Source organism: Cyclopterus lumpus, chromosome 2 (genome assembly GCF_009769545.1).
Source record: "Cyclopterus lumpus isolate fCycLum1 chromosome 2, fCycLum1.pri, whole genome shotgun sequence".
Classification (NCBI taxonomy): domain Eukaryota; kingdom Metazoa; phylum Chordata; class Actinopteri; order Perciformes; family Cyclopteridae; genus Cyclopterus; species Cyclopterus lumpus.
The window spans coordinates 2,908,943-2,925,910 of NC_046967.1; the positions used below are offsets into that span (position 1 = coordinate 2,908,943).

The 16,968-nt window shown below is 40.8% G+C and overlaps 1 protein-coding gene across 3 annotated transcripts; it reads right to left on the minus strand.

The window, feature by feature from the left end:
• Positions 1–7,670: 7,670 nt before the first annotated feature.
• On the minus strand, positions 7,671–16,761 carry pnpla4 (patatin-like phospholipase domain containing 4). 3 transcript variants are annotated; one of them, XM_034554906.1, is made up of 7 exons: positions 16,642–16,761; positions 15,384–15,572; positions 14,214–14,308; positions 12,963–13,098; positions 12,766–12,831; positions 9,236–9,388; positions 7,671–7,906 (listed from the first exon to the last, which is right to left on the minus strand). In XM_034554906.1, exons 2-7 carry the CDS (start codon positions 15,561–15,563, stop codon positions 7,775–7,777), a joined length of 762 nt encoding a protein of 253 aa, XP_034410797.1. In that variant the 5' UTR covers positions 15,564–15,572; positions 16,642–16,761; the 3' UTR covers positions 7,671–7,774. The 3 variants fall into 3 exon arrangements, with proteins under 3 accessions (XP_034410797.1, XP_034410814.1, XP_034410808.1); XM_034554923.1 differs by lacking the exon at positions 7,671–7,906 and adding an exon at positions 12,406–12,460 and having other exon boundaries at positions 9,270–9,388; XM_034554917.1 differs by lacking the exons at positions 7,671–7,906; positions 9,236–9,388 and adding an exon at positions 11,752–12,460.
• Positions 16,762–16,968: the final 207 nt, after the last annotated feature.

Here is a 16,968-nt window from a genome sequence, read left to right on the forward strand (position 1 = left end):
GAACACACCATGAGTTACACCTATCTGGGTCTGACTACAGGAAGTACCACATAGAACACACCATGAGTTACACCTATCTGGGTCTGACTATTACAGCCTCAGAGAGTTTCAGCCTGGCAGTGAATGCACTAAAAGAAAAGGCCAGAAGAGCCTCTATGCAATTAAAAGAAAATGTTATAATATCCAAATTCCAATCAAAATCTGGTGTAGGATTTTTGATAATGTGATCAAGCCCATTGCGCTGTATGGTAGTGAAGTTAGGGGTCCACTCAGTCACCATAGCAACACTAGATGGACAAACACCCCACAGAAGCCCTACAGGCAGAATTCTGCAGAACGATCCTCAACGTTCAAAGAAAAACACCAACAAATGCATGTAGGGAAAAATTAGGCAGATATCCTCTTATGATAAACATTATAATAAACATTAACAAACGAGCACTCAATTTTTGGAATCACCTTCAAACAAGTTCACAAGACACCCTCCATTTTAAAGCCCTCCAGAGCCAAGAGCTGAACCCAGAAAAGAGTCTCCTGAGTCAGTTGGTGCTGAGACTAACACAGCAGAACCAGGACCAGTCTCACACCAACACTGCTTTACAAATACCAGTAAACACCATTATAAAGAAAAGCAAAGAAACATATTTGGAACATTGGAAAAAAGAAACTGAAAGTCAAAGTAGATCAGAATGTTATCTGGACCTAAAAAGAGATTATGAATTGGCAGAATATCTCTTTTCTGTCAGAGGTAAGAAGCAGAGACAGACCCAGACCAGGTACAGGCTCAGTGACCACCACAGACAGACTGACAGACCCAGACCAGGTACAGGCTCAGTGACCACCACAGACAGACTGACAGACCCAGACCAGGTACAGGATGAGGGACCACCACAGACAGACAGACAGACAGACAGGTACAGGCTCAGTGACCAATTGGCAATCGAAAAAGGCCGACAGAAGAAATCTTGGCAACCAAAAGAAAACCGAATATGTGGTCACTGTTCGAAAGGTGAGGTTGAGACAGAGATGCACTTCCTCCTCAAGTGTGACAAATATACAGAATACAGACGGACTTTATTGGACCGGCTGGACTCCCAGATCATAGGTTTAGAGAACTGGGAGAATCTTCCCAACTAAGAATCCTCCTAGGAGAAGGAAACACAGCCCACCATGTTACACCTTATGTCCTGTCATGATACCACCTGAGGGACAGTGAGTGAGCAACACACACACACACACACACCTTTTATTGTGTCCCAAGAAACACAAATATATTTTCTTTCAATGTAATTATTATTATTTTTATCATCCGTATGAATTGTATATTTTCTGTCATATTGTTATTATTATTATCCGTATGAATTGTATATTTTTTGTGTTGCTATGTCTTGTGCTTTGGCAATATTGTTGTTGCAACATTCATGCCAATAAAGCCTATTGAATTGAAAAAATTGAATTGAGAGAGAGAGAGAGCGACTTATCTGGCCCTAAAAAAAGATTCACACACACTAATCTTTTATTGTGTCCCAAGAAACACAACTGTACTTCCTTTCAATGTAATTATTTCTGTCATATTATTATTATTATTATCCATATGAATTGTATATTTTTTGTGTTGCTATGTTTTGGTGCTTTGGCAATATTGTTGTTGCAACATCCATGACAATAAAGGCTATTGAATTTAATTGAATTGAGAGGGCGAGAGAGAGAACGAGAGAGAGATAGATAGCGAGAAAGAGAGGGCTTGAAAGAGCGCGCGCGAGAGAGCGGTCTTGAGAGCGCGCGCGCGGGCGAGAGCGAGCGAGCGCGCGCGAGAGAGCGAGCGATAGAGAGCGCCTGCGCGAGAGAGAGAGCGCGTCAATAGAATGTGATGACGTCACGGCCCTTTGCCTTTGATTTCGGAATTCCTCTTTACTGAACCTATAAGGGGGTAGGCATCATTTCACCTTACAGCTTCCACTCACTATTTTCCAGTTTTCGTAAGCTTGTTAAGTTCTTCTACATTACAGATAACACTGTCCTTACAAAAGGCACTTCGAAAACACAGAGAACACAGAAAGTTATAAGTTTTCAAATGGAGAAAATAAATAACAACCAGGATGAGGTGGAGATGGAGATAGCTGTAACGAAAACCTTCACTTCCTCAATAGACAAGTACACTGGCAAGAAGATATGGACTACAAGCATAGTAGAGTCCAAATGTCCCAAGAAGAAAGGGAATAACGGAGTTAAAGACTATTTCATGATGTTGGAAGAATATCATACTCTAAAAGATCAAGTTAAGGTTTTAGAAAAGGGGGACAAAACAAATGAGGCTTTCCAGAATGAGTCTCGTCTCAAGAACCTTGAAGACATCAGTGACCTAGAGAATCAACTATCATTAAAAAAGGTCACTGAAGCTGAGACCGGCAACAAAATAAAGCAGTTGGAGGATGCCCTTCAGGTGCAAAAGGAGAGCAACAGGGCGGTCAAAAGGAACCTGGCCCAGACCCTTCAGTTACTAAAGAAGAGCCAGGAAGACGCAGAAATGAACCTGGCTCACCAAAGAGAGTTGACCAATCAACTACAGGTTACACTGAACCAGGCATTGGCTAAATCCAACAGTCAACAGCTCCAGAGGGAAGAAGAAAAGAGAAATCTCCTCCAGGCCATGAACGAAATGAAATGCACCCTGGACGAGATAAGAGTGGTCCAAACACCTGAAAGACTGTCTTTTAGGAAAAGATTCCTTCAGTTTTTCAGGCGAGGTGGAGGACAACAAACACGCTAGAGAAAAAGTCCCAGCTACGATTTTTCTCTATAGCTTTACTGTGAGGTGTGGAGTTTGGACATTCCATGCTTCAGTTGGGTTTTTTCTCCGGGTGATCCGGGTTCTCCCAACATACAAATTAGTATTTATATAAACAAAAATGTAAATCAGGTTCAATTGAAGACCCCAGAACTAATAAACTGTGAGGTGTGGAGTTTGGACATTCCATGCTTCAGTTGGGTTTTTTCTCCGGGTGATCCGGGTTCTCCCAACATAAAATTTAGTATTTACATAAACAAAAATGTAAATCAGGTTCAATTGAAGACCCCAGAACTAATAAACTGTGAGGTGTGGAGTTTGGACATTCCATGCTTCAGTTGGGTTTTTTCTCCGGGTGATCCGGGTTTTCCCAACATACAAATTAGTATTTATATAAACAAAAATGTAAATAAGGTTCAATTGAATACCCCAGAACTAATAAACTGTGGAGTTTGGACATGCCATGCTTCAGTTGGGTTTTTTCTCCGGGTGATCCGGGTTTTCCCAACATACAAATTAGTATTTATATAAACAAAAATGTAAATAAGGTTCAATTGAATACCCCAGAACTAATAAACTGTGGAGTTTGGACATGCCATGCTTCAGTTGGGTTTTTTCTCCGGGTGATCCGGGTTTTCCCAACATAAAATTTAGTATTTACATAAACAAAAATGTAAATCAGGTTCAATTGAAGACCCCAGAACTAATAAACTGTGAGGTGTGGAGTTTGGACATTCCATGCTTCAGTTGGGTTTTTGAGCGGGTCGCTGCTCTAAAAAGAAAACATTTAATAGAGGATCAAGAGGAACGTTTGGAAAAGAAGAAAAGTTACGGTTGAGGAAAGAAAAAGAACAATTGGAGCTTGAAACAGAATTGGCAGTAACAAATGCAAAGCTTCATGTCTTGGAAATCAATTCATCACAGTGTGGTTCAAAATGTTCGGACGGCATGAACTCTTATTTTGAAAGGAACACTTCTCAAAAAACAATTCAATTAAGGAAATTCTCTTGTTATTGGGACAGAAGAGAAAGGAGTTGTGGGCTTCTGCAGGCCTCAGAAAGGACAATCTAAATATTCAGGAACAAGAAGTGGAAAGAAGAGTTCAGAGCTTTAAAGTCACACTCAAAGGACAAAGCCTAACTCCTGAAGATCTTACAAAGGCAGAGAAGTCAATCATTCAACACGTACAAAAACACAAGTTCACAGTTGAAATTCCTTCACTCAAGGGTAGCTGTAGAACCAAAGAAAGTCCACTCTACAAACTGGACCCAGTCATGGATGATGACCTCCTCAGAGTTGGAGGACGGTTGAGTAGAGCAGCATTGCCAGCAGAATCCAAACATCCGGTCATTTTGTCAAAAGATCGGCATGTAACTCATTCTGAGCCATATCCATCATCAGCTGGGACGTGCAGGAAGAAATCACATGTTGTCCAGGTTACAGCAAAAGTACTCACTGTGTTGTTTGAGACACAACAGAGGAAAGCTTGGTGAACAGAAGATGGCAGACTTGCCTGAGGAGAGAGTGTTGCCTGACAAAGCTCCTTTTACAAATGTTGGAGATGACTATTTTGGGCCCATCAATGTTAAGAGAGGAAGAAGTCTTCTTAAAAGATATGGAGTACTTTTCACCTGTCTTACCAGTCGTGCTATCCACTTGGAAGTGGCTTATACATTGGATACAGACTCCTGTTTAAATGCAGTACGGAGATTCATCTGCAGACGAGGTCCAGACGCCACCATCAGGACTGATAACGGCACAAACTTTGTTGGAGCTGAAGAACCAGCATTCTGGAGAGGCCGGTGACAAAGCTCTGTCTGCTATTGGAAGCAGCAGTTTAGCATCATGGACTAATGCTTTCTCTACCTCCATCATCCTCTACCTCTATTTTCTCTATCATTTTTATTTTTGTAGGTTCATCAAGAAGATTCATTTAAGGTTAAATGCATGGCACATAGAATATTCCTAATTTCCTCGTTTGCCATTACAGGAATAGCTCCGTTTGAGAATAATATATAATTGTGATTGTATGCACAATTAGGGGCCGTAATGTTGGAGCTATTTATTTGATATTAGTATTTAGTTGTTTTATTGACAAGTAGTATTGTTTAATCATTCAGGTTGTTTGCTTATTTAGGTTAGATTTTTTTATATATTAGAATAGCTTTTTTTAATGATAGTTTTTAGTTTAGTTTAGTTTATTTAGTTTAGTTTATTTAGTTTAGTTTAGTTTATTTAGTTTAGTTTAGTTTAGTTTACGTCGTGGGTTCTGGCAGGTTTTGCTTCTTGAGGCTCCATGGGGGCATGGAGCCTCAAGAAGCAAATAGTTACTGGTAATGGTACTCCTGGTTTACTGGGATGGGGTTCAATTCCCTGCAGTGTCCTGCTACTTGTTTGGCATAAACATGGAAGGCCATAATATTTTCTGAAAATAACCTGTACATAGATTTATTTACAATAATTCAGATGGCCATACCATATGTATGAGATAACATTTTCTGACTGTTGTGCCCAGATTGACATTGTTTTTCCAAATCAAGCATTACTTGATGGTTGGACCACAAAACAGAGTGCATGTGGGACAAGAGGAGTTGGACTTTGACTATTGGCTGTCAAACAAAGTTAGTGGTCAATGCTTTTATAATGTTAAAATGTGACTATATCATCTGTCCAGAGCGCTTTTTTGTTGCTGCGGTTTACATTCCTTTTGATGCAAATACAAATAAATGCAAAAGCTCTATAACAAGTGTAGACAACATCATGTACATGTCATGTAAATAAAATACATTTAAATTCAGTTTGTTTTGTATAGCCCAATATCACAAATTACAAATTTCCCTCAGAGGGCTTTACAATCTGTCCACATACGACATCCCTGTCCCAGGACCTCACATCGGATCAGGAACAACTCCCCAAAAATAACCTTTCACAGGGAAGAAAAGGGAAGAAACCTTCAGGAGAGCAACAGAGGAGGATCCCTCTCCCCGGATGGACAGATGCAATAATACTGACTTCCTATTGCCAGTAGTTGGTGCTTTGAGTGAGTGAAAATAAGCTTGTCAATATCCTCAAGCTGCAACTTTTACCAAGCATCACAAGTTAGGGGCAGATTCAAGGAAGTCTAGTTGAGCCAGTAGGTGGCGCTGTGACAATGTGAACATATACATGACCTGGGACAGAAAGCTTTGGAGCAGCTACCCTTTGCCTCCACATATCTGTGTGAGGCCTCCTTCTCTGCAATGACTGATCAAAACGAAGCAAAGAAACAGACTGTGCCTGGAGAAGAGCTTGATCACAGCAGTCGCCTCCCTGTCTCCAAGACTGACAAAGATCACCAGCAGACGGAAGCTCTTGATCCAAACCAGCAATGAAGCGAGACATTTTCATATACTCTGAAGCTTTATGCTCAAACTCGGGAAAAGCTTCTTTGACCAGCCTGCAAACATCTGCAGCATAAACTTCCATTGCTTCATGAGGCAATCTTGGACGGGCATTAGGGAATGCTTGAAACGATGCAATTATATCCTTCTGGCCAAAAGCTGTCTGCAAATGTCTCTTTGTTTCAGCATAAGAGCTCTGAGTTTCTAGAGGCAGATTATCCCAAACAATGAACAGTTCTGGTGGTAGTCTAGTCGGTAGCTCCGCTGCTAACACGGTACTCAAATCCACGCCACTGTCCTTGTAACGGGCTTCTTGAATCACCTCGTAGCGGCGAACCGACAGTTGAAAAGACTCACGGCCATCGTTGAGAAAGGGCGACGGTAAGGGAACGTGGCGCTCCCGATGCTCTGCTGGAAGGCGGCACAGCTGGCGTTGGAGCTCCACTTGAGCTCGTGGCTCACCAGCGGAGAGTGATTCATCATCAGACACGACGAGCTTTCTTCCTCTTAGCCTTCGTACGGAACTAGACGACCGATACACGGTTTCTAAACTCACTTGAAGCTAATACGAGGGAGAAAAAAAAAATGTCGTGGGGTAAAAGACTAGTTAGCTGGCTTACTGTATCTCAAGCTACGCTAAGCTAGCGGATAGCGCGGCTATCGTTAGCCGTTAGCTTCAGCCACTCAAAGTTGAACAGAATCCCAAGAGACGATATTCCACCATACACACATCCCACCGCTGCCACCAGTGTAAGCGTCGTGGGTGTATGAGCAGGAATAAATCAGTCCAAGACGTTCTGGGTTTTACTCATAACTTTAGTCCAACTCCACAATCCAACTGAACCGCCAAGTTCCCTTCTTCTCCCTCTCCTCCCTTTTTCCTCACACCCCCAGACGCCCTGAACAGCGTCGACTAGTGGACATAACTAATACATGTAATTACATTTACATTATACAGTTTCACTCTTACACTACTTTACTGAAATATTTCTGTAAATTAAAGAACGGTCATATTTAATGTTTCCGTCAGTAAAACATAATCAATTTGCCTCCTTCCTTGTAACATCTCCTCAGTGAAGCATCAGTCTCCTTAGAGAAGGTGACTCAGGACAGAGTCACCTTCTCTAAGGAGCAGCTCTCACCACCAGTTCAACTGGCTGACAGCTGATAAAGAACGTGCTCACACACAGACGGTGGAAATGTCCGACGATGCTCCGCCCTGAGGGAGCATCCAACATCCATGACAGCTGCATGGACTTCCCTTTCCACACTGCTTCGAGCTCGGGATAATGAAACGCCTCCATGGAAAATTGATGAAGAGTCCATGTTCACATGAGGGCTTTTCATCACGCTCAGCTGCTGTCACCAAGAGCAGAAGAAAAGGCCCAGAATATGTGACTGAAGCTGACAATGATACACACACTCCTTCATGATCTGCTTTGTACATAAACACTGAGGACTTGATGCTGAATGATTTACCTAACAAACCAACACAGTCTAGATTATTTAAATTATAATAATTTTATTAAAAGAACTGAAATCACAGGGAATAAACACAGTACAATGTAAACGGTACTTGGCTTCATACTATCGGGGCATTGGAGCGTCAGCTCATCCAGTCCTCTCTCTGTAGGAACCTCACAGCATCATTGAACCCGTCTTCACATAAAGACTGCATGCGGCAGTTGGATGGAGGGAACAGAGCCTGGTTCAGACGTTTGATGTTCTCCATGGAGAACTGAGGAAACCAAAGGAAGTCAGTGACAGAAAGTGAGCTGTAACTGCAAGGCATTGGAACATGTAGAATGAATATAAACTTGCATATAGCTTCTGTGTGAGTTTCATGGTGTCACTATGTTCAAATCACCAATAGACAAATATTAGAGCCACAATTACCCATTTAATCAGGTTTCAATCGGGCAAACATATGGTAGGTAGGTGTATATTTGTTTTTGACTGAAAGGGTCGGTATATATATATACACACATACATATACACATATATATATATATATATATACACACATACATATACACATATATATATACACACATACATATACAAATATATATATACATATATACATATATATATATATATACACATGTATATATATATATATACATATATACACATATACACATGTATATATATACATATATACACATGTATATATATATATACATATATACACATGTATATATATATATACATATATACACATGTATATATATATATACATATATACACATATATATATATACATATATATATACACACATATATATATACATATATATATACACACATATATATATATACACACATATATATATACACATATATACACACATATATATACACACATATATACACACATATATATACACACACACACATATATATATATATATACACATATATATGTGCATCTGTGTGTGGCTTTGGTTTCTGCTCATCATAGCACTAACAAAAACTATCAAAAGTCCAACTTACACAACAAGAAACCAACGATGCATGCCAAAAACCTACATGTCACAGCACTCTCCACATTATTAGACACATTTTGATCTTTGAATTTTTTTTGGAACATCAGTTTCTTTAAAAAGACATAACTGGGTGTCATTTGATAAACACTACAGTGACTTATTGAGCTTTCCTAAAAGAAGCTGAATCATTTTGAATAATTTATGCAAGTAGATTTTTGTCTTCAGTAACCTACATGTCACAAACATGTAGGTAGACGCTCCTGTGCAAGATGCCACCTGCCAATCAGGACTCAACATGTACACCCCGATGGGTTGCCTTTGGGAGCAATTTGGGGTTCAGTATCTGGGGGGGTCAAACCACTGTTCTTTTCTCTTTTCAATTTGGAAAATGGGGCGTGGGGTGACATGCAGGTAGAGCCACCCCAAGTAGCACATTTAAAAAAAATGGCTGGTTTGAATAGTGCTACTTCTTCACATTAATATTAATTCACTTAAACTTAGTCCGATTGGATTGGATAATGTTTTTAACACAGTTCCCCATTGTCAGACCAATTTGAATCAGGTAATCCAGCACTCACCGTGATGTTCATGTTGGCCAGTCTGAGTGGAGTGTTGAAGCGCCCACTGTGGACCGGGCACACATCTTGAAGTCCAGCGAAGGGAGACAGAGTGATGGTGCGTCCCGTGGGCAGAACTGGCAAGCCATCACTGAACCCTCCATCAATCCATTTCTAATAAAACAAAACTAGACTGTAAATATTGTCATCCAGTTCATTTGTCTTGAAATATTATGGAAAAGGTGAAATAATTTGCTGTTGCTGTGTCTTTCCACAAGAATGTCACTGTTTGCATTTAGGGGAAATGTTTAGTCTCGAATAGCCAGAACAGATCCCCACAGCTCTGGAGAATGGAATAGAGATATATGTATTTATTTATTAGTTATATATACCCAAGTACGGGCAACAACAACTTTCATTGTTATGCAGATGATACTCAATTATATCTATCGATCAATCCAGAAGAAACCAACCAGCTCTCTAAACTTCAAGCATGTCTTAAAGACATAAAAACATGGATGACCTCCTAATGTTATTTTACTAGGCCCAGAACCTTTTTAAAAAAGGGACACAACTCACAATAAATAAAGTTGCATTTCAAAGATAGCATTATTATTAATTTAGATTTTTTCAATCTCCTCTGATTTTAAGTTCTCAGTGGAATATGATCATAAACGTTTCTTTTTTGGATATGTGGCTTGAACTGTGCAATGGCAGCCTCATCACTACCGTAAATATCAAAAAGAAACTGATAGGAACACATTCCTCCTCGCCAGCAGTCAGGTCCATAGGCTGTAATGAACAATTTAGTGACAAAGCTGCAGCTATAAAAAAACGCTTTTGGACATACTCGACAATGTCTCGACGAGGCCTACCATGTTGCTTTTTCTAAATCCCATTCTGAACTTTTACGGAAAAGTGTCAAAAGAGGTCCTATTTTACACAATAACCTGGTTCGAGCCAACATTAAGGCAGGTCCTAAACAGACTCTTTTGGATGGGAATCATCCATGTGGCCCAGTACCGCAACATAGTGCCACAAACCTGTTAAGGGTTTTATTACATGCAGCACAGAACATTTGATCTATTCATTAAAATGGCCCTGTGATAAAATGTATATATGTAAAACATCATGCATGCTGAATCAAAGGATCAACGAGCACAAGAGCTCCATCAGGCGCAATGATGGTAACTATTCAGTTGTCCTTTATTTCCATTAATTTTCACACCCTTTGGACTCTCTTCGATTCCAGGCCATTGAAGTTGAACATATTGATTTGCCAGGTGGGGGAAATATGCAAAGAAAGATATGCCAAAGGGAGCTTTTTGTAATCTCCAGCCCTCCGGTGTAGTTTTGTTGTCACCGTCACACCTCCTCATGTGTCCCCCTCCCGTGTGATTGCAAGCCCCACCCTGATTGTTTCCACCTGTGCCTCGTTGCCCCCCCCCTCCATATGCTGCTATAGGCTGATAGGGGGATGTTTTAGGATACACTGAGCACTAGGGATGGGCGGATGAGGGCGTGTGAAGCATTGAGACTTTGAAGAACAACAGCGACATCTGGTGGCAGACTGAAATTAAAGCAGTCAATGTTTCAATCTCACATTTCTGCAGTAAAAGTCAATTAAAGCTGTGTGTTCATTCACAGATTTGATGTTGTATATAACCGTTATCGATGTTGTTATTTTACATTGCAATAAAACTAAATGCTGGTTAATATGAAACAACGATGTGTTGGTGATGGGATTCGATCCAGCCCACTCAAAACATAAAAGGTTTATCGTGTGTGTGTAGATAGAGACTATAGAGGAACACTTGCAATGTAGGACATTTTTGTATATTATCAAGGCCTTAAAGTTGTATGCCAACAGATACTGGTGAATGCAGTTTTCCTCCAATATTCGCCATAACTCACAATTCTCTCCATCAATCTCCTCTCTCAAAGCCCACATTGTTGATCTTTATTTAAGATAAAACCAGGTGAAACGGTGGTTATCCTGCACTGATAGCATTATTATTCAAATGTTCTATAGATATCTCGATTATGTGTTTGAAAATCTGGTATTGTGAAAGCCCTGCTCTGGCTCCACAAATTATAATTTTAATAAAGAGAACAATTGCTTGGTATACGCGGCCAATGGCAGGCGTATATTCACAGTCTATTGCATACTGGAAAGGAAAAGAATAGTTTGACCCACTGGGGTTCAAACTATTCTTTTCCTTTCACAGAATTATTTAAAATCTGTATTTATCTCAGCTGTTATTTGGACTTAACGTCAGGAGGAAAAAGTCACAAATATTAGTGTCTGGAAACTAAAGTGTCGCTGGATTATTTACACCTGTGCTCTTCTTCTGCCACATGTCCAAATGTCAAAAATGCCCGTGAATGTACCCTGCCATTTAAAGAAAGATGTTTGGACAGATTTATATGTAATTGCAATATTTCCGCCGCTGTCAGAAATTGTGGACTTTTCCTTTTTTACTTCAAATTTTAGAAAGCATTTGTAGAAAAAATAAATACATTACACTGTTGGCAAATAACTTGAGACACATAGGCTTTTATTACGTTATTGGTTTAACTTTTGACGCATGCGCAGTAAGGCCCCCTGAGGACAGTGACCCTAGAGTGGGAAGAACACAGAGGAAGCTCAGCCACAGTAGAAAGCTACGGAGGTTCCTCGAGGGCAAGGACTCAAGGTTAGTTGAGAAGCACTCACTGATAACAGGGAACGAGAAGACAGACAGTGGCTTACTGATGCTCGTACACATAGAACAACTCCTATGCTGAGAGAACAGTTACAGCTAGTTCTCAGGAGCTGCAGCTGTGTTTATCAAGGCCACCTCATCCCGCCGACAACGCCATGCCCCCACCCTTGCACCCCACCGACAACATGCACACACACTGATGGATGAAGACCACCACAACCAATGGACGTGAGCCAGTGTGAGCGGAGATGCTCAGTGCTCCAACGGGGGAGCTTCTAGCTAGAATAAGCTCCGCCTGCTACAATAGTCTTAACCAATGGGACCTCACAAGAGGAATCCTACATGAAGTTTCAGCGCACTCTGTTTAAGGGCCTTTTCCTTGGACATTCAACCCTGTTGGGTGTTCAACGTAGGACCGTGCACGTATAACTGTACGGGATGCAATACTCTGCTTTTTATGAAATAAATACATATTTGTGATTTTACCTCTCGACTCCGCTTGTCCGTTGAAAGCCTGAGCCGCACACTTGTTCCCTGCGTTCTGACGCACAACACATTTTACATTTCCAAAACATGAGACTTTTACTTTGGAATTTCTTCAGATTGACAGTCAAATGCTTGATAATATGTGCACATATCTATACCCGATTATTAGTCATTGTCAGGAATAAATTGTGTTTACCGAAGTTTCACTTTGGAATTTTCCAAATGGCTTTTATGCTCGATTTGTTCTTGCACTCCGAATACTCCCAAATACACACGTGTCAATCACTGGACAAAATAAGTGCTTTTGTAGAACCTCAAATTCTACGAATGAATCCACGGCACAGTGAAGATGTCCGTTACCTGTCCTCTTAATTCCACTGGTTTGAGTCCAGCATAGACAGGCACGTAGCTGCTGGCCAGCAGAGCCTAGAGAAGTAACACATGAGGGTTATTGGATCAGGAAGTGTCCACTCTTTGACCCACAGTGACGTGAAACAATGATTCTTCATAATTAAACATATACGAGGTGTAAGTGTTTATGTTAAGAGAAGGTGTACCTTAATGAGCTCCTCCCGGGAGGTAAACTTGGATATGATGTGGTTCTTGCCACTTTTGGAGTGTGTTATTGAGACGTGGAGGCGGTCAGTGGCCAGACTGTGAGCCTCACTGGGCAGGATCTCTTCGATCCCCTCCCTGGACACAATACACACACAGATTCTCATTTGTCTGGTTATTAATGAGAACGTCCCCACAGGGCATCATAATCATTGTGCTTTGCAACATATAATTATCCCTCGATCTGTACTTGTTTTTTGTTTCGTTTTATATATAAAATGTGTTTTAAAAGACTTAGAAATGTAGTCAAGATAAAGAAGAAAATAAAAATATGTAAATAAGAACTTTGTTCGACTGAAGTGCATCACACACCTCCAGCATATGACTCGAGTAATACCAGCATCTATTGCTTTCTATGTAACTCTACAGCTAGGTTAACTGTGGTCACATCTGCTTTGTGAATATACTTTACTCAGTTAAATGTCCATACTACAAATTGCATTTCCTGCATATTATTCCCTGTGTTAAGATGGATTCAAGCAGAATGTACATCACACATCATTTAACATTCATTTGAGGTCCAGCTGTGAATAAAGAGAAGCATGTATTTACACGCCAAAAGCTTAGAGACACAAGCTGCAATTGCAAAAATAGACCCGATACGTATGGATATTGGAGTGGACATAATTGCTAATGGAGCAATGGAAGCAGGCACACTGGCTTGACAGAAACTGCAGATTTGGTCCATTTTGGTTACTGTCTTGACTACTTCGTCTTAGGTGTTTAGGTAATTTAATGAACATTTGACATGTTACAGACTAAGTAGGCCATAGCTTCCAAAGCATAGACTATATATACTAATATGTAGTCATTGTGACATCACCCATTGGTTTGTGGACCACGGTTTTGAAGCCCCGAGGTTGACTTATTGGCCTTTATCTTCTACTTGACTCTAAATGGACCATAATCTACTAAATCAACATGATTCTGTATTGAAGAAGACTTGAAACTAGAGATTGAGACCATAAACTCATATTCACAATGTTTACCGAGGGAATAAATCAAGTGAGAAGTTGAACACTAACACGTAGAGACGAACATGCACATGCGCATGCTAAATGCTCCAATCTGCACGCTCACGAAGGCCACCTGATGGTACAATATTGGACCATCATTTTCATGACATCCTTAATACAAAATCAGATATTTAGCTTTGAGTTGTGCTCGATGATGTCAGTGTAATGTGTAGTTACCGGAGTGTGAGCATGAAGTTGTATCCTGGTGTGACGGCTCCAAAGCGCTGTTGTCTCACAGCGTCAGCGAACCTGTACGTGAACTCTTTACAGTTCTGGAGCACACAAACACAGGGATGATGTCACCTTTCAGTTCTACTTGACGACGGGTTATTTAGTCACATCTCATTGTTTGGACGATTGGTAATAACCTGTAAATGTTACTGGATAACTTAAGGAGGCTCCTATTGTAATATGGACAGAGAAGAATAACTGTTTTGCAAATGTGTTAATCATGATAGAAAGCAAGATTCACAAATGTAATAGACAGTTTTAAAAAGCGGTTGTTCACGGTTTCTTGTCCACAACCTAAAATAACCCAAATGCACACTTAATTTATTTTTCTCTCAGCATGTCAGGTCCACTAACTATGTGTTCATTCACTTCTGTACATTTACATTTCAAGAATCTAAAGCAAGCTCAGTGGCCCTTAACATTTCTGGATATAACAGGACTGACGATCCTCAAAGACACAGTTCATGAACTTTAAAGGATGAAGTTTATTCCATTCCATAATCCAAACCGCTTATCCTGTTTAGGGTAGCGGGGGCTCTGGAGCCAGTCTCAGCTGTCATTGGGCGAAGGCAGGTCGCCAGTTTATCGCAGGGCACATATAGAGACAGGCGACCATTCACAATCACACCGACTGTGGTTAATTGGAGACTCAATTTGAGTCTCTAATTAACCACAAGCCACAGGTCTTTGGACTGTGGGAGGAAGCTGGAGAACCCGGAGGGAACCCACAGAGAGAACATGAACACTCCACACAGAAGGACCGCCGGGATCGGGGATGGAACCTCGGCCTTACAATGTGACAATGCTAGCCACTGCATCACCGGGCAGCCATGATTGCATTTAAAATCAAAATCAAGTTATGCATGTATTCTCCAAATATTATCATCTTTAGATATTACTTTACAAATTTTTTTTAAGAGCCAGTAAGTGTTACAAATTAAGAGGATACATATTTGATCCTGAGAACAGTGGGAAAGGAAATAAGACAGATCACAGTGAAACGTATGTACAAGTTACTCTTAATACATTTGTATTTCGGTGTTTTCCTCTCCATGCATATTTTTCTCTGGGTCACCTGGTGGTACCACAACCACACTGAGGAGGCGAACACTCTACCTCTAACTTTTCAGGAGCCGTGATCAGTACTGCAGCCACCAGGGCCCCGGCCGAGGCCCCTGCACAGCCCCCGAGGGAGCCCAGCAGCTTGTCCCCGTGGCGGAGAATAGCCCCCACCGCACCCAGGTGGTAGATCCCCAGGAAACCACATGCAGCAAAGGACAAGTTCAGGATGGTCATCTTCAGCCCCTGGACACGGACACACAGACAGACACAGACACACACACACACACAGACACACACACAGACAGACGCAGACACACAGACAGACAGACAGACAGACACACACAGACACACACACAGACACAGACACACAGACAGACACAGACACAGACACAGACACACACACAGACAAACGCAGACACACACAGACACAGACACACACAGACAGACAGACACACAGACAGACACAGACACACACACACACACAGACACACAGACAGACACAGACACAGACAGACGCAGACAGACAGACAGACACACACACACACAGACACAGACGCTGGAGAACCAACTACTGTTGCCGATACTGCATCATCATCATTATTATTATTCTACTATATCCACTGCTGCTGTTAATAAGGGGAGTCGTAACTGTTTCATCATGCTTCCTACTCATGATATGAGCACGTTGTCATATGCATTGAATGTGTTGTAACTCTGTTATGATGTTCATTCTGTACACATGACTTCTGTCCATCTTCCTCTGTTGCTCTCCTGAAGGTTTTTTTTTGTGGTTACTTTACTGATGCGAGTCCCGGGACAGAATGTCGTAGGGCCGTGCAAATTAAATTAAATTGACCTTGATTAGGCTGGAACACACATTATGAGTTAAATGGAAGTGGTGAAGGAGTTACTTGACAGCTGTTGATTTTTCAAATTCATTGCTGACAAATGTATAGGATGCTGAATTCATCAATTCAGATAACAAACTATCACGAATGTTAAACGGCAGAAATGATGATAATCAAATATGACACCATGAGTTCAAATTGAACACATTTCAGGAAGACATTACATATTACATTTTAATTTAATATAATAAGTAACAGACTCGTTTTTAAGAAGTCAGACTCCCATTAAACACAGCACACCTTACAACGCCCACCCATGAAGTGACGTTATTACATAATTCAAATTTCGATTTTCATAAATGCATATAGTTCTATATGGTAAATCCACTCTCGCGAGAGTAGTAGTATTCACCATCCAAAGGTCGCGTTACAAAATCAAACTGTAAGTGAGTCTGGGTACATACCGTCTACTGCGTCCAGCCATTGGTGTTATTCAAGGTTATGAACACACACGTGAGGAACCTTCCATATAGTTAAACCTGGAGCTAACGTTTAGTGTTGTTACACCACACTTCCGTCCGCGTCAAGCGACAACGGATACAGTAACAGCGGTTCTTATTCCGCTTGTGATTTTCAAAATAAAACCTTCACCGTAATAACCATGTATACAGCTGAGCTTATATCTATTTCCGTGTAAGACACACACGTGAAGCTGATTCGTGTCAACAGTGAGTCAAAGCAAACATAATCACATCCTAATGTTTATTGATATTAGATTGAGGGATGTTTCA